This window comes from Mus caroli, chromosome 2 (genome assembly GCF_900094665.2).
Source record: "Mus caroli chromosome 2, CAROLI_EIJ_v1.1, whole genome shotgun sequence".
Taxonomy (NCBI): Eukaryota; Metazoa; Chordata; class Mammalia; order Rodentia; family Muridae; genus Mus; species Mus caroli.
The window spans coordinates 86017626-86035861 of NC_034571.1; the positions used below are offsets into that span (position 1 = coordinate 86017626).

The window sequence follows — 18236 nt, forward strand, 5'->3', positions numbered from 1 at the left end:
TTGGAGTGGGACATTGAGGTAGGGTCATACCATGTAGCCTAAGCTGACCGCAAAACTGAGGTCCTCTTACCCAGCCTCAAGAGCTGAGGTGGAAGGATCATTTGATACAAACATTGAAGGACAGTTTGGGCAAGCATGCACCACCCCAGTTTTTTACTTCATTACTTTTTTTTTTTAGTCTCTTTTTAAAAATTTTTTAAGTGTTCATACAAGCATATTCTTTTCTCTCCCCCTTTAGTCTCTTATTAGAATAATCAGAAAAATAATTATCATCCAGTGTGGTGGAGCACACCTTTAATCCCAGCACTCTGGAGGCAGAGGCAGGGGCCGATAGATCTCTGAGTTTGAAACCAGCCTAGTCTACAGAGCAAGTTGCAGGACAACCAGAGCTACAGAGAGACCCTATCTGGAAAAACACAAAAAACACACAAAGAATTAGATATGGCTAAGATAGAAGGATCATTTGAACACAAAAATTGAAGGGCAGCTTGGGCAAGCCCCTGTTACCAAACTATCCTAAATTTCATTCACATATATCTTTCTGAACTGCCTGCCTCTGCCATCCCTAAGCAAGTAAAGGTAAAGAAAGTTCATCCCTACAGTGTAGTTTAAAACCATGGAGGCTAGAACAAATGCAGAGATACATGAGAAGAGACAGAGGAAATGAGTCTCCATTCCTGTCCCTTCACAGACCCTTTCTAAAGATCCTAGATGAACGTTCCCAGCAACAGGATCAGCAGCTACTGTTTATAAGCTTGTGCCATGCCAGACAACAATTTTTATGTCCCTCCATGCCCAAGTTTCTCTAGTTATTTGAATGCAAATGTGTTGTTGTTTGTGGTGGGGGTTGGTTGATCCTGTTCTCCCCATTTCCCTGCCATCTGCTGTACTCAGCATGTAACCCGGGGCCTGTACTCACTTTTTTTCTTTTTCTTTTTCCTTTTTTTTTTTTTTTTGAGCTAGAACATCACATAGCCCAGGCTAGTTTTTAATTTTCTGTACTGAAAAATGTCTGGTCATCCTGTCTCTACCTTCTGAGTGCTGGGATTTCAGTTGTGTAATACCAGGCCAAGTTTATGTGGTGCTGGAGATCAAATGCAGGGCTTCATGCATGCTTAGGCAAGCGTTCTACCAATTGGGCTGCATTCTCAGCCTTGAATGTGGGAGACTTTTAGGCTGAGATCAAGACAAGTTGTTATGTAGTCACATCAGGGTTCAAAGTTAGGTCCAAGTAAATGTCCCTGTCTTTTCATTTCTCTCCTCCCTGCCTCAGTCTCTGACCAAAGGCTCTTTTGAAAGGATTCTCAGGTCAGAGACCTTGTAGCTGGATTTCCCTTCAGCCCAAACTCCTGAGGGTGCAGCCAGGTCACCCTCAGGACAGAGTAGCTTGGGAAGATAACAGAAGTCACTAAAAGGGAAAGTTCTGCCTTTGAAGAAGGAGATCCATCTAATGGTGGTTTATATAAGCTAGAAGGCACTCACAAGAAGAAGGTTCCTCTCTGCTCTGCTCCCCACATCTGAATACACCTTTTGGGTTTCCTTAACAATAGCAATTTTAACAGTGCTTTTAATTAGATGAATTAAGAATGTTCTCTGATGTTGTCACCCCCTCCCGCCCCCCTATCACCTCCAATTCCCTATTACTGTGAGAGATCTGGGTTTCCATAGTAACAATACTACCAGCTCAGGTTGCCTTTCACTGGTTATGCTGGTCAGAAGAAAGTTATGGCCATTCCATTTTGTGTGGCAGGCTGTGGGTGAGACCTTTAAGGTCCTGATGATAGAGGGATGAGGGGAGGGGTACTGAGAGGCTAAGATGTTAAGTGTGCTCCTAAAAGAGACCTTGCTCTCTGGAAAGTGAAAGGGCTCCCACTCCTCCTTCACCAGAGTCTCAAATATGAGTTGAAAGTCAGTCCATTCCAGCCTAAAGTTTCCTCCCTTCCCTGTGGTTTATTGATCCTTGCATTTTATTATTTTTGATAACAAGTCATTTCTCCTCCCATTCTCTCTCTCTCTCCTATCCAGAGAGTTTTCAATGTCCTTTACCCCATGCCTGCAGACCAACGGAGACACGTCAGCATCAACTCTGCCCGTTGGCTACCTGAGCCAGGGCTTGGTTTGGCCTATGGCACCAACAAAGGAGACCTGGTGATCTGCCGACCAGAGTGAGTTGCTCAAGGGAGGGTGTGAGGAACGGGTGGGGTATGGACACTATCTGATAAGAGGACTAAACAAAATAGTACTTACTTGTAGGCCTGGCCAGACAGGTAGGTCCTTTTACATGGACAATCTAAAACCTGCTAGAGAGGTATTGGAGGGAGCATGTGAAAAAGATGAGTAGAGGGATGAAGTTCAAAACAAGCCTGGATTACATAACAAGACCCTATCTTAAAAAAGAGAGGGGATTAAAAAAAATCCTCTGTTTTATGTTGGTCCCTGAACCACCTTCTCTCAAGATGAAGTTAGCTCTTCATTCCAAATAGTGTCAAAAAAACTGTTTTAGTTGTTGGGTATAGTCAGGTACCCATATGATCCCAACTGTTTTAGAGGATGAAGCAGGAGGATCATGAGTTCAAGTCCAGTGCAGGTTATATGGTGAGCTCCAGTTTCAGAGTGACAGAGAGCTGAGAGTGTGGCTCAGTGATAGAGTCTAGGATATGTAAGTTCTTAGGTTCAATCTCTGACATTGCTAAAACAAAGCAAAGCAAAACCTAGACACTTCAGTGGTTGCTTTCTTGAATCTAGACAGTGTTGTATTTTCCTTTGTTGTTTCTTATCTGTTTAGTGATAGCAAAGTCCTCTTAGGCAAAAGAGTGGATATCAAAGGTTCTTTTTAAAAACCTTTTCTAGAAAAATTCAACAAGTGGTCTAATGTTTATATAAATGCAACAGACAGAAACTTAAGAAATAAAATTGAGTGGTCAGTGGTGGCGCACACCTTTAATCCCAGCACTTGGGAGGCAGAGGCAAGTGAAATTCTGAGTTCAAGGCCAACCTGATGTACAGAGTGAGTTCCAGGAGAGCCAGGACTACAGAGAGAAACCCTGTCTTGGAAAAGAAAGAAAGAAAGAAAGAAAGAAAGAAAGAAAGAAAGAAAGAAAGAAAGAAAGAAAGAAAGAAAGAAAGAAAGAAAGGGAGAGAGNAGAAACCCTGTCTTGGAAAAGAAAGAAAGAAAGAAAGAAAGAAAGAAAGAAAGAAAGAAAGAAAGAAAGAAAGAAAGAAAGAAAGAAAGAAAGGGAGAGAGAGAGAGAGAGAGAGAGAGAATGAGAATATGAGAATTGAAGCTAGCATGGTTTCTCACACCTTTAGTTCCAATGTTCAGAAAGCAGAGGTAGGCGGATCTCTGTGAGTTCAAGGCCAACCTGATCTAACCCTGACTTCTTCGACAGCCAGGACTGTTGAACCTAAATAAAATTAAGAACCGCCTCCACCACCACCACCACCAAAAAAAATCTGGGAATGGTTCAGCAGTTGAGAGCACTGTTTCTCTTGCAAAAGACCCAGGTTAGGTTCTCAGCACTCAACCATTTGTAACTCCAGTTCCAGGGGACTTGACTTCCTCTTCTGATCTCCATGTGTACCAGGATACACATGCATATACATACATGCAGACAAACATACACACAAAATAGCATTATTCTATCTTTTTAATATCATGAAATTATAAGTTATAAAACTATAAAATGTAACGATATGTTGTTATATAACTATATAATAAAGTATACTTTAAAAACATACACATAAGATAAATAAATCAAACCAACTGGTCAGTCTACTGATCTCCAACAGACTGTGTCTGTGTCCTGCTGTTTTTACTAGAAGCTGTAGCTCAGAATAGTGGCAGCAGACTGAAAAGCTCAGTGTAGAGTCATGGTGATGATTCTCTGCCTTTGAAGTGAGGAAGAAAGGGGAGCAGGAGTGCATCTGACCTAATGACACCCTTTTCCCTTCTCTGGCTTTTTGAGGGATAGAGGTCTCTTCAGCCACATACTCGAGATCCTGGAATCAGCCTGATTTATTATTAGTTTCTAGACCCAGCCAGGTGGAGAGTGTGAAGCTCTGCTTCACTGCAGAGCAGGCTGATTGCTGTGTGTGAGGCACTGCGGGGTTCCTGCTGACTAAATGCCACTTCTGTCTCCAGGCTGCCCTAATGCTGCTCTTCACTCAGTGCAGTCTTCTAGAGTGTTGTACAGGCCCGAGTGCTTGTTGTGACTGTTGTTCAAGGCTTTTGGCCTTTGGGAGTGCCCACATTGTCTTTATTTCTATTTATTTATTTTTCCAGACAAGATCTTATGTATTCAGTCTAGCCTCAGAATTTATATCACCAAGGAAGATTGTGAACTTCTGACCCTCTTTGCCTCCACCTTCCAGGTGCTGAGATGATAGCCATGTGACATCATACCCAGTTTATGTTGTTCTAAGGCTTTGTACATTAATTTGCTAGGTAACCATTCTTCAACTGATATACATCCTCACCTTCCATATTGCCTTTGTGCTTTGGGGGGACCTTGATGTGGGGAGGAGGGGTTGGTTGTTTGTTGTTTGTTTGCTTGCTTGCTTGCTTGCTTGCTTTTCCTGTTTTGGATCAGTTCTTGTGGCCTGGTAGGTATCTGGTGATTGACCCTATCAGCTCTCAGCTGAGTTGACAGTGGCATTAGGGAGGGAAAACCTGGTTCATTACAACCAGCAGTATCTTGATTCCATCTTGAATATTTGGATACCCTCCCCAAAAGAGGTTGTAACTCTGACCCTGTGAAGTTGCTCTTGTAGAAGGGAGAGGGCCTTGTTCTGTTTTTTTTTTCTTTTCTTTTTTTTTTTTTTTTGGGGGGGGGGGCTTGTTCTGAATGCTACTTGCTCCTAAGTGTCTATGTCCAGGAATGCTCTCTCACTACTCCCTTGTGTCTTTCCATAACAAAGCCTACATACATCTCTGAGCTACTTTTAGTACAGATGCTGGACCTAGCACTTTTTGCCCTTTCTCTGTGCTGTCTCTGGTCCAGAATCTATGTGGGTTCTCAAGTGCTTTTCCCCAAACCACATGAAGCTGGCTGGCTATCTTAGTTCTTCTTCTTAGGAATTCCTAAGATAAATCTAGTAGATATCCTTTTCCAAAATCGGTATAGAATTCTGGACTAGAATTTTATTCATGCTAACATTATAGTTAGAGGCATTTTTTTTCCTGTTTTTTCCACAATTTGATTTTACCCTTGGCTCTCACAACTCACCTTTGTCCCTAGCAAAGTACTCTAGGCCTCTCCCTTGCAAAGCAATGCCCCTCCAGAGGCACACTCTAACCCAGTTTGTAGTCACTCCTCCTCCTAGATGCCATGCCTCAAACCCTAGCCCACGTATTTGGTGTGAGTCACAGACTCCTCAGCCAAACATGAAGGTGGCTTTGGCCTCTATTTTCTCTCTTCTCCCCATATGTTGTCTTCAGCATCCCAGAGTCTTACTGAGCCTAAACCATCTTGGGCTTCTAGGAGCTCAAGCCTATTCCTAAATAAAAATGGGCACTAGACCATGGGACAGTCCTATCCCAGGCCAAGTGGGGGTAACTTACTACCAGTTATGGTTCTGCTATTTATTTATTCTGATTTCTTGGGACCCTGTAGCTGTAAGACAGGAAATTTAGGGTCTCATAAACATTTAGCCTGGATGAGACTTTGTCTTAAGTTCTGCAAAGTTACCCCAAGATCTCCGTATGTAGCCATGGCTGACTGACCTTGACACATATTATAGCCTAGATTTCCTCAAACTCCCCAATCACAGGCACTTTCCACTATACTGGACTTCAAGCTCAGCCATATCTTTTATTTTTACTGCAGACAAAGTAAGAATGTTATCTTAGGCCTCCTCACAGATCACTTTTAGAATTGGGCCTCTTAATTTTCCAATTGAGATCTCTTTCCTACAACTGATATTTAAGCCTTTTCTCATTAAAAAATCCTTCTAAAACCACGTATGGTGTTGCATGCCTATAATCCCATCACCCAAGTGGCTGAAGCAAGAGAATTGTCTTGCGTTTGAACATGGGTTGGATAGCAAGACTCTATCTCAAAAAGTGAAACATAAAACAACGCCTTTGAGAGTCTTTTTTCTTTTTTTAAAGAAAGCAATATATTCTCTCCTGCATAAAAATATACCACAGGAACACACCCATGCTTTTATAATTCCCTAAGACCTCTAGGTCCTATTTAGGTGAACCGGGTGTCTGGTTCACCTAAAGGAAATAAGCCAGTGTTAACATCTGTGATTGATAGGCCTCTTGCCTAGACGAAGAACAAATAGAGAACTAGCAGCTTAGAGTGCCAGTCTGTTTCATAGGCAGCTGCTTAAGGCTTGCTGTCTGTCCCAGTGTGACGCAGTTCCCTGGCACACCCATTCCCAAGGGCACAGAATCTAGCCCACCAGCTGGGCCAAGATTGCAGCCCTCCCCCAAAACAGGTGGTTGTCTGCCTTTGTCCAGGCACAGGCAGCTGCACTGCATTTTGTGCTCTCAGTGCTGCTCTTCATTCTTTTCCATTGTCTCAGCCTCAGTACTCAGCCAAGCACAAAGACTGGGAACAAGCTTCTTGGGTATCTCTTGGTATCTCTTGTGAAGTCTTACTTGTCAGTAGACAAAGGCTTTAAAAAATACCCCGTCTCACCCTAGGAAAGAGCTCTTAGGACTAGTGAAAAGACTCCCTTGACCCTGTACCAGGCTCTCACACCATGATGGCAGAGAAGCTCAGTAATCCCTTTCCCCTTCCTGGTAATGAGCTGTATCGCACTACTTCCAAGCTGCTGTGCCTCTGGCTGATTGCCAGCCTAGCCAGCACCACTGAGCCTCACAGTGAATGTAAGGACCACTGCTGGCTTCATGGCTTCCCTGTAAATGAGGGTGAGGGGAGATGTTACTAGACAGAAGGCAGAATAGAGTTTAGCAGAAGAGAAGCAACCTCCGAGTGCCTGGAACCTTGGCTAAGGACGGCACTCCTTATAAAGCCTCAGTTCAGTCAGAGGGAGCTACCTGTGTGAATGGTAATTATAATCAAGCATTATTAGCCAAGGAGGGGAAAGGCATATTTTGGAATGAAAAGGGGAGCCAGAACTGCCACAGAGACTCTGCTTCAGGCTAGCCAGGAGAGCCAGGTGCCAGGACTTTCCCTCACCATAGAGATGGTGCAAATAACTGCTAGTCTTCCTGGAAGCAGTCATCAGAGGCATCCCTGAGACTGTCAGATGAGGAGTGTTCTTAGGAAGGTGCAAAGTTCCAAGCCACAGATCTTGTGAACAGAACATTGGGATCACTGAGAAAGCAAGGCTGGCTTTTCCTTCTACTCAAGGAGCCCAGGAGGGCCCCAGCAGTGAGACTGATTGAGCCACACCCAGAAACAGAGCCTAGAGAGGCTGCTGAAGAGAACTGGGTGCTGTGTAGAAGTCCATTTGAAACACTGCTTCTTGTAGACCTTCTCAGTCTTTATCCCTTTGTATGTTTGTCTAGCTCCCAAGAAGAACCTAGAACAGTGTCTCAATCATCCTTACCAAGTCCCAAGAAAGAAAGAGCTGGCTGAAAATCATTCTTTAACTAAAATGCAGAATCAGTGACATTTAGTCACCAGAAAAGGTCTCATCACCTCTGATCCTTGAGTACAGTACTCAGATATGAAATCAAGTCCAAAACGTCCTTGCCATTGTCAGGCTCACTGGCCACAAAGACAGAGCAGTGAGACAGGGCTCAAACTCAAGACCCTCCATCCTTACCCTCCCAGATGCTAGTACAGGTCTGTACCTGTAATTACACACCCAGTTGTGACGTCTTCTGTAAGTAGCCTAGTCCACAGCTCATAAGGGATGGTATGTGCAGCCTGATTGGAGTATTTTATGGGAGTCCATGACTTGCAGTGTCATGTTGATGGTCCCAGAACAGACTGGTTCTTCCATAGTTTCCTTTCTGAGACAGGAAGAAGGCTCCTGGCCACAGTACATGATTTGTTGTAGGCTTGCTGTGAACAGTTTGTTGTCACTAACTAACCCTGAGTAACAGGAATTACAGAGGAGGGATTTGGCAGAGGCCCACATGGTATTGCAACCTGTCAATAAATCTTGACAAGTTTGTACATCCAAGGCTTCTTGGCAGCTGGCTTCACATAGAGATAATGCAGCCAGAATTTGCTCACCAAAAAGTGCTATTTTGAGAGGATCTGCAGTTTGTCTCTGGCCATTTGTCTTTTCCTAATACAAGGCTACCTCTCTCCTTTGCTCTCCAGTAGTCTTTAGACCACAGAAATAACTCTTTGTAGAAATGAGACTCTACTCTATAGAGAGGTCTAGTTAAAAGTTCAGTGAGCATGAGGTATACAAGCATGTAAGAGAGTAGAGCAAGAGGAAGCTAGCATTCCCTCAGGTGAAACCTCTACCAGAATGACAGGCTCTGTGCAGCTAGATCTAGGGTCTCCCCAATTCTGCTGCCTTCTGCACATGGCAGCCCACTGTAGTCCTTGCTCATTCATGCCTGTGCTGACTCATCAGGATTGGAAAAGAAGCCCCTCAAACTTCTCCCCAAACTCACCTTCTTCTAGCTGACTTCCATCTCTTGTTCCCTAGGCATGTTCTGTTGTCAAAGGAGAGTGACACTGCCCCCAGGTTGCAAACTGACATACCAGAGTATATCATAATCTATTTAGGCTGCCTTAGCAAAACACATAGACCTGGTGGCTTAAACAACAAATACTGATTTTCTTACAGTTCTGGAGGTTGCAATGACAACCATCAGAGGTTTCCTGAGAGGGCTGACTTCCTTGTTTATTGGTGCCTACCATCTCACCATGTCACTACTGAGCCTCTAAGAAAGAGTCCTTCCTTCCTCTTCTGGTTACACCATAGTCCTATCAGGTTAGGGCCCATCCTGATGGCCTCCCTTAACCTTCTAAACACTGGTGTTGGAGTTTAGAATAGGAAGTTGGAAGAACAGAGCTCTTCAGGAACTTGATTTCCTGACTTGTTTAGGAGAACTTTGGAGTAATTTAGATATCATTTAGGCTGTCTACGAGAGCTAATTAGTGAACTTTAAAAACTTGTTTGGTTAGTTAGATATATCAGTGAGTGAAGGTACAACTCCCACACATTATCCTCAAAACCTTCACATGCCTGTCATACCATGTGACACACACACTATACTAGATAAATATTTAATAATATTTAATAAATACAAAATGCCTATTTTAGGAGGGGTTGGGGAGATGGCTCAATAGTTAAGAGCACTTACTGTTCTTTTTATTTTAATTGGATTTTTTTTTCTTTTTTCTCTTTAATTTGTTTGTTTGGTTTTTTGAGACAGTTTCTCTGTGTCATCCTGGCTGTCCTAGAACTCACTCTATAAACCATGCTAGCCTTCAACTTAGAGATCCACCTGGCTCTGCCTCCTGAGTGCTAGGATTTGCATGTAATGTTTATGCAATATATTCTGATAATTTTCCTCTCCACCAACTCTTCTCAGACCCTCCCCATTCATCCAACTCCATGCCCTTTGTCTCTCTCTCTTAAAAAACAAAAACAAAAAGAAAGCAGGAAACACAAACACACAAAACCATATAAGTGGAAACTAGAATATACAAGTAAAAGAAACAGTGGGACAAACTAGTGCCCAGACAAAGCAATGCAAGACAAAAGTCTACATAAATATCTCTGAGCTAATTTTGTGTTGGCTAACTAACTGCTCCTGGGCATGAACCTTAACTTGAAGTGTGGTTAATATTCCCAGTGAAATGTGATTGGAGAAAATTAACTTTTTCTTTGCAAGCAGCTATCATTGTGAGTGGCTTCTTGGCTAGAAGTGGTAACCATGTCAACTTTTCCCGTCTTAGCACTGGGAGCTCATCTAGCTGTCCAGGTCCTGTGCATGTTACCGCAGTCTCTGTGAGTCTGTATGTACATCAGCCTGTTATAGCTGGGGAATAATATTTCCTTAGAGTCATCTTCCACCTCTAGCTCTTAGAATCTCTCCTCCACCTCCTCTGCATAGCTCTCTGGACCCTGAGGGGAAGGGTTTGATGAAGATATCCCATTTAGGAGTGAGTGTTCCAAAGTCTCTTATTCTCTGCACGTCGTCTAGTTGTGGGTTTCTGTGTTGATTATCATCTACTGCATCATCTACAACTGCTCTGATGATGGCAGAGTGAAGTATTGGCCTGTGGGTAGAGCCAATGTCATTAGGATCATTTTACTGTTGTGTTCTTTTAACAGATGATAGTGTTGGTTTTCCTCTAGGCCAACTGGTATCGGTCTCAGGGTTTTGACCACCTAGCAGTATCAGGCAGGGGTTCCATTTCATGGGGTGAACTTAAATAACTTAGATCCAGTTACTGAGTGGTTAGCTACTTCCACAACATGTAAGCCACGATTGCACTACCATGTCTCTCTGGGTTCAATTCCTAGCACTTCCCTGGCAGCTAATAACAAGCTGATAAGTTCTGGGGGATCCAACACCCTTGTTTGGCTTCAACAGGCCCCAAACATGCCTCTGGTGCACATGTGTAAGTTGAAACACTCACACATACATGTAAAATAAAAGAAATCTTTAAAAAACCAACCCCCCTGCCAGGCAGTGGCGTACACCTTTAATCCCAGCACTTGGGAGGCAGAGGCAGGCAGATTTCTGAGTTTGAGGCCAGCCTGGTCTATAGAGTGAGTTCCAAGACAGCCAGGGATACACAGAGAAACCCTGTCTCGAAAACAAACAAACAAACAAACAACAAAAACAAAAACAACCCCCCCCAAAAAAAACAAAAAACAACCCCCTTTCCCACTTCTTGTTCCTCCAGCCATCACTACCCTATTCTCAGCCAGTGTCTGTTACAAGTCAATACTTCATCAGAGAAGGATCTTTAATTTTCTCTTCATTTATTTTGTGATATAGTTTCATATAGCCTAGACTAGCCTGGAATTCTCAATCTTTCTACCTTTATCTCCCAAGTTGCTAGCAGTATAGTTATTTACCATTCTGCCTGGCTAGGGAGGACTCTTCCAAAGCAAGATAGTCTGTGTCTGTATTGGTAAAGATTTAACCTGGGGCCTTATGCATGCTAACTAGGCACTTTATTAGTACTGAATCCCCAGAAGCTGTTTGTGTTTAGGGATCTACATTGTCATGTAGGACTGTAGCTTTTGGTGACAAGTCTTTGTAGAAAAGGAAGTGATCAATGCTTCCCTCTGGCATGGGGAGAAGCTGCCCATGGAACTAAGACTTGGTAGCCCGGGGAACACAGCAGGTAGAGCACTGCAGACAGTCCACCTGAATGAACTACAGCTTAACCTGCTGAGCCTGGCCAAGGAGGCTCTCCAGCCACAAAAGAAAGTGGCCCAGCCATTCATCTCAGGTAGATAAGGTTGTTGAGGTGCTTCTGTTCTTTCTCTTATCAATCGGAGAGGACTTGGGCACAAGTGACTGCTTTTTGAGAACTGAGTTAATCCTTCTGACAGCTGTCCATGGCATGTTTCTCCAGTAAGTTCCCTCTAGCCTCTTGTTCACTGTCTCTACCAATGTTTTTCTAAAAGATACTTGGAACTTGCTGCATATCTGATACTGGTATTTTTAATTGCCTCTTGGCTCCAAGAAGAAGCCTGTTGAAGGCATTTGGAATATTCAACATACATGAGATGCTCCAATATTGAGCACCCTATTGCTGGAGCTTTCTGGACCTTCTCCTTTCTGAATGGACCACCCCACCACAACCCCCAAGTCCAGGACTTGTCAAGAATTCCTGACCACCTCTCTGATACCTTTCACCTTTTATTTCTCACCTTTCCCAATGGACCATCAGGGCCTTAAACTCTGGCATCGAGTACTACTGGGACCAGCTAAGTGAAACAGTCTTCACTGTCCACTCAAGTAGCAGGAGCAGCGAGCGGCCTGGGTAAGCTACAGTCGGAAAGTCCTGTGTTTGAGGGTCTCTGGATGTTTGCTCAACCATAGTAGCCTTTCATTGATGTGTTACATGTCTTAGGCTTTTACGTACAGTCAAAAGAAGACAGAGCCTAAAAAGATTACTTGGTGGTTAGTAGTACATACTGCTTTTACAGGACCTGAATTTGGTTCCCAGCCGTATATCAGGCAACTTACAACCACTTGTAACTCCAGGTCCAGGGATGCCTGATGCCTCTGGTCTCTGTGGGCACTCATATCTGCATTCATATCCTCATACCCATACACAAATGTATGTCACGTAATTGCAAAAGAAGACAAAACCCTTACTCTTGGAGTCTTATTGTAGAACACATGCCTTCTCTAATTCTGGCCATGGTGTCTGTGCACACTTGGAGTGAAAATAAGGAGCCCAGGAGAAAAACTCTGCCCTGTGAAATCTGCTCATTTGCCCAAGGAGAATTGAGGAGTGGAGTATCGCTTTAAGATGACTAGGGGCCACAAGGACCAAGCTGCTAATGGCTATAGCCCATGGCCACTGAAAATAGAAATCTGGTACTAATCATCTTTTTCACTTAATCCACTAATGAAACCCAGGACATTATAAAGCAAAGCACTGGTTCACTGGGAGACCTAAGGCAGGTGCCGCTTGCTCTAGGGACTGCAGGGTACAGCTAGAAAAATAATCCCAGAAGAAGCGAAAAGTGAAGTCTGGAACTCAGCTGTCCTGCCTGTCCTAGGCTCAAAAGTCTATGTCTGAGAAATATCCAAAAAAAAAAAAGGCGAGCACTACTCTGGCTACTGGGCTTTATTTGTGGGTAGCTGTGCTCTCAACCTACCAGGCTCTTTTTTCACGGCTGCCATAAAGAAGTTCTTGTAGTATCATGGCTCTCCCTTCTTAGGCTGTGGGCCTGGAATTGCTATGGAATCCAAGACTTCTGGAAAGGACCCACCCAAGCTCTTCTGACTTCTTGTCTTTTTCACCTAGAACCAGCAGAGCCACATGGCGGACAGACAGAGACATGGGTTTGATGAATGCAATTGGGTTGCAACCTCGGAACCCAACCACCTCTGTGACATCTCAGGGTACCCAGACTCTGGCCCTCCAGTTGCAGAATGCTGAAACACAGACTGAGAGGGAGGAAGAGGAACCAGGGGCAGCATCTTCAGGTCCTGGTGAAGGTAGGAGCCGGGGACATCTGACTGAAAATCATCTGTCCTCTCGGGGAGAATAAGATCTATGCTCATGGAGGACCAAAAAGCATGCTTGGAAAGTGAGATTCCATAGGGAGTGCTCCTTCCAGAGCCAAGGCAGGGTCCCTAGCTTATCTCCCCTCAGCTAGCATGGCATATTGGTACTGCTCAAGTGAAATTCTTGGTGCTCCTCTGGTAGCAGTGTTTTGATGTAGATACAGCTGGGCATACCAGCAGTCCTTCCTCTCACCTACTTCAGGTATGACACTGCCAGCATCAGCCGTGCTTTCTGCTGGCCTCACACATTTAAGAACCAATTAGCACTTCCCAGTGGTAGGGCTCAAGCCACTTTGTAACCCATCAGCAACTTCGTTCAGCAGGCTGTTCTCACTCTCCTTACCTCCTACCTCCAGCCCTTTGCTGCTCCTAGTTCTACACAAGGTAGCGTCTAAACAGACTTTCTAGTTCTCATCAAGCTATTTGCTTGAAAGACCATGGAAGGAGAAGCCCTGATGTGCATCAGGCCAAGAGTAACAAATCTGCTGATATTGCCTCCAGGGAATGGCTTTCTACACTGCTGCTCTCTCTCCATGGGCCCTTTCCTTCTCCCTGCCATGAACTGAAATGTTCAAAGTTAAATCCCTTTTCTCATTTGCAGCCTAGTCCATCTCTCACATCTGAAGTCCAGGGCTCTTTATGGAGTAGAAACCCCTTGCTGGGGACATGAGCAGCTGGCAGTATTAGCTGAGCCAGCCAGCTGCAGCCTTGAGCCTAAGTGAGATGGAGGAGGAAGAAGAGGAGGAAGAGACAGATGAAATCTCATTCAGCCATCTCCAGGCCCATTTTTGCAGGGATTTATGGACTCTGAGCCACCCTGGAATCTCTGAAGCTCATTCCCAGAAGTTTAGGTTCTCTAAGTTCTCAAGGAACCACTGCTTCTCCAGCAGAGCCAGAAAGTACTCTCAGCTGGGGCAGTGGTCTCTTAAGAGGACCTGATGAGGCAAGTATCATGGAGACTTACCCACACGGAAGAGATTCTAAGAATGAGCTGCCATGCTTCCCCTCAGAGCTTGGAGTTGAGTGATGCTAAACAGCCAACAGCTAGGCAGCTGGCACCTTCAGTGTGATAGGGATCTTGGGAGGGACAAGGAAGGGCCAGGACTTCTCTATGGGGTCAGGGAAGCCGAGTCCTTGAGCTGAGTAGTAGTTAGACAGAATGTGCTGGCAGGAGCATTTGAGCATGTGCAGGAACCCTGAGTTGGAAACTATATCATGTGGACAGAGGCCCACTAGCAGGTGTTTTGTTTGAGGAAAGCCTGGCACACGTTGAGAATTGAGGCTAGATGTATGCGCAGAGTTGCTTATAGAATTCCCAGGTGGAGGGCGACTTCTGTCCGAAAGGTAAGGTACAGCGGTGGCTGTGAGCAGAATTTGCTGCTGAAGAGATGTGTACCTCCTAGTAGTGTCTGATCTCCCACAAGAATCCTGTCTTTGTCTTGCTGATTTTGGACTGCAGGTTATTTCTTCTTGTTTGGGAGTTGTTTGGGAGTTGGGGACTAGGGTGGGTAGAAGGGTAGAAGCAGACCTTTTCAGGTTTTAAGGGCTTGAACCTTATTTCTTGTTCCTCCCCATCTCTGGCTTCCTTAAAGCAGAGCGGGAAGTTGCTGGTCCAGAAGCCCAGCAGACAGCAGCATCAGGAGTCCTGGCAGAATCGAAAGCTTCTGTCCTCAGCCCTGCAAACTCCTCTCAGAGCTCCGGACCCCACCACCACCACCACCACCACCGCCCCCCCCCCACACACACACACACAGAGCCAGCTTCTCCACGAATAGTAGCCCATTTCAAAAACTAGACAGAAAGGGAAGGTGGGCTGCAAGAGGAAGTGAGGAGTTGGTTGCTAAGTGCCCTCTGGAGCTCTGATTCCAGATAATGGTTGTCAGTGTTCTCCTTACCTGCACTCTCTCATCCAGAGGCAGGCACAATAGCTCCTCACTATTTAAGTAGACTGAACTGGTGGCCAGGTCTCCAGAGGCATACATAGGAGAAGCCTAGTTGAAGTTAGCCCTCTGGGTTTGGCTGTATACCACCCCACCTCACACACCCACGCTTACCAGGGCCTGGATTTGTTAGTTTGAGAACCAGATCTGGTTGTAGTAATCATCGTCCTGTAGCCAGCCACTCCTTACATTATATAAACCCAATAGAACCTGTCTGCTTCTCATTTTCTTTTTCTAAAAATCTGAGAGTCTGGGAGTGTAGCTCAGAGGTAGAGCACATGTGTGAGGTGCTGTTCACTTGCTTGCACTCCCACCTCTCCAAACAACTAAGAGCCGCTCAGCCATTTGTAACACTTGAGAAACTCTCCACAAGGGAATTTGCTCTTATACTTGCCAGGCTTTAAGCAGGAAGTTCTGTTGGAACTGCTGTGGGACGTGAATGTTAGTTACCCTGCCACATGCTACCCTACTCCAGGAGGCAGCACAGAGAGTGAGAAAAGCTCACTGTTGCTCCCAGCTCTGGTGCACATGGAGTACATGGCCAACATGTAGCTGGCATTCAAGTAGTGTGTAGAACAAATGAATGGAACCACAGGAGGCCCTATCTCCCTGCTTCTTGGAGAACTCCATGGCTCTGCCTCTCAGCCTTGGGCCTTTTTCTGTTGTGGTGAAGATAAAAGTTAAAACAGCATTCACAGTTCAGGCCCCAGGCCAGGGGAAAACAAGTGCCATTATGGAAGAGCTAGAACATTGCACGTGCACTCGCGTGTGTACACACACACACACACACATATATATGATGGGAAGTACACGGTCTTAGTTCCCAGTTCCTTTCTCCTCCTTGGCTGTATACCACCCCCAGAATTAAATGCAGCTGAAGGGCATTATGGGAAGTTGCTGATCCCACCTGTCTTCTGCATTCAGAACTTGCCAAGGGAACAGTCTGCCAACAGCACTAACCTGGTTTGAAACTCTAAAAGAAATACGTAAGCTCCTGGGGAAGAGGCGGCAGAGTTGCCCACTGTGGTCACCATTGCTCAGATGCAGGTCTAGTGGGGCCTCAGGCTTTCTTTCCTCTTGAGAATATACCAGCTGCCTCTTAGCCTCACCTTATCATTCTAGGAGAGAAACACAGCTTAGGATTTTGGGCTGAGGCTGCTCACGCTCAGCCCCAGCAGCTGTTACATGCACATCTCTCAATGTCCCATCCACTATTTTTCAGCGTCTCATTATTTTTCCTTTGTCTCATTGTATGAAGCACCATGAACTGACAGGTTTTAGAAAAGGAATCACGTGAATCATATAATGAAACCGTGCCTCGTCCCTCAAAGGGCAAGTCCATAAGGGAGGCAGACATAGAAAGATTTCTCCTGAAGCAGAATAAGACCCAGTTTTAAAGTTGCCTTGAGGCTGGAGCTGCTATGTGCAGCATGGCAAATAGACATTTCATCCTAGACCATGTATTAGCACTGCCCAGAGATGAATAAGATCTCCAGGAAGGTCCAGCAGCAAGAGATGTAGTCACTAGTAACTGAGTCAGAAAAAAGGTATGTAGCATTGTTGGAGCTCCAACTGTTACAGCCTCTACTCATGAGTGAAAGATGTGGCATTTATACTGACCCCTGAACCTGAGCTTGTATAGTATCTCAATATGCATAGTCAGGGAGCAGAGCTGGGTCAGCTTTAGAAAAGACTGTTATGTGCATTGATTGAATAGGTCAAGAATATGATGAGGGTCTAGTCAGAAAGTCCTCAACTGTCAAAGAGATTTTTGAGAGCTCTGGAGCTGCTGAGCTTTGAGCAGTTGTGGCCTTAACTAGAGCTCGGTTAACTAAGAATTAGAGGTAAAAGTGGGCAGATCTCTGAATTCAAGGTCAACCTGGTCTACTGATCAAGTCTCAGAACAGCCAGAGCTACACAGAGAAACCTTGTGTTACTCAGGGGGAAAAAGAACTAAACCCCTAGTGACAACACCTGGAAATAGGATGGGAAGAGAGAAGAGAGGCAGTTAGGAAGTAGCCAAGTGGGGGAGTCGGGAGTCACGGACAGGCAGCAGAAAAGGACAGAGTCTTATACTTGAGTGCTGGTCACAAGGCACTCTGGGGCTGGACTTGGGTAGCTTTTCTCTCCCTGGAAACAACCACTGGGAAGTTCTAGGATTTGAACAGACACAATTGTCATGATGGGTTCAATGCCTATAGGCCCCAGACCAGTCCACTACAGATCTCCAAGAAACAGGAAGAGTCCTCAGAGAGCTCTTGGGAAACCATGGAGATCGCCTGACCGATAGGAAGGACCATAGAAGGGCAGCTCATAGATGGAGGCTTCACTGGCACTGAGTGAGGGCTAGCTTGCTTTCCCCCTTGCCTTGTCCTGTTATTTGAAAGTTTGGTCCTGAGGACTCAGAGCCTTCCGGTTTCCTACCTTCTGAATGTAATGCTGGAGCCTAGCTCTTCAGGGCAGATAGAGGAGGGCAGCTGTCATGGGGGTTAAGAACAGTTTCCTGGGATGTCAGGAAAAGCCAAAGCCGGGGTAGAGTCCTCACTGCTTAGAGCTGAGGAAAATGGATCAAGACCCAGAGGAAGAAATGTCAGGTCCTATGCAAGAGAGATGGGGCCTTAGACAGAGCTAAGTCATGAAGAAATGAAGGTAACTGACCTAGAAGCCTAAGACAAATAAGCAAACAGAGAAAAGACTTAGGACAAGGGACAAAGAAAAACTTGTAAAACCAGCTAGTAACAGGTAACCTTGAGTTACCTGTCATCCATGAGTACTCCAAAACCAAAGAATTCCAAACTGGGCAGGGTAGTGAAGGAGACGGATCAACACTCTGGTGGAGCTGGTCCTGGTCTGGCAGCTGGGAGCCTTGACTGTAGCTGCCCAGCTTGGTGAGGAGTAGAGAAGACTTGAGGTAGACGTTCTGCTGCTTCCTGCGTACCAGTTATCTGGACAAGCATTTCCTCTCCAGCACTATACAAGTACTGAGTGAGGACTTGGACTTGGCCAAGTCCAGCCAGCCATCGGATGGGCTGTGAATGTCCAGGTCTCATGGGGGAACAGACCTATATTATCCAGAGCTGCAAGTTGGCATCACAGCTGGCAGTTGGTTCTCTCCAGGAAATGTGGTATCAGGCATACAGCCC

At 45.2% G+C, this 18236-nt stretch overlaps 1 protein-coding gene across 4 annotated transcripts in view; it reads left to right on the forward strand.

Annotated features, from left to right (window-relative positions):
* Ambra1 (autophagy and beclin 1 regulator 1) overlaps window positions 1–18236 on the forward strand; it is a 181753-nt gene that overhangs the window by 161484 nt on the left and 2033 nt on the right. For all 4 annotated transcript variants that reach the window (XM_021182585.2, XM_021182592.2, XM_021182598.2 and 1 more), the window contains 3 exons: window positions 2026–2165; window positions 11802–11894; window positions 12891–13084. In XM_021182585.2, the coding sequence (XP_021038244.1) occupies window positions 2026–2165; window positions 11802–11894; window positions 12891–13084 (427 nt within the window). The remainder of the gene's footprint in view (window positions 1–2025; window positions 2166–11801; window positions 11895–12890; window positions 13085–18236) is intronic.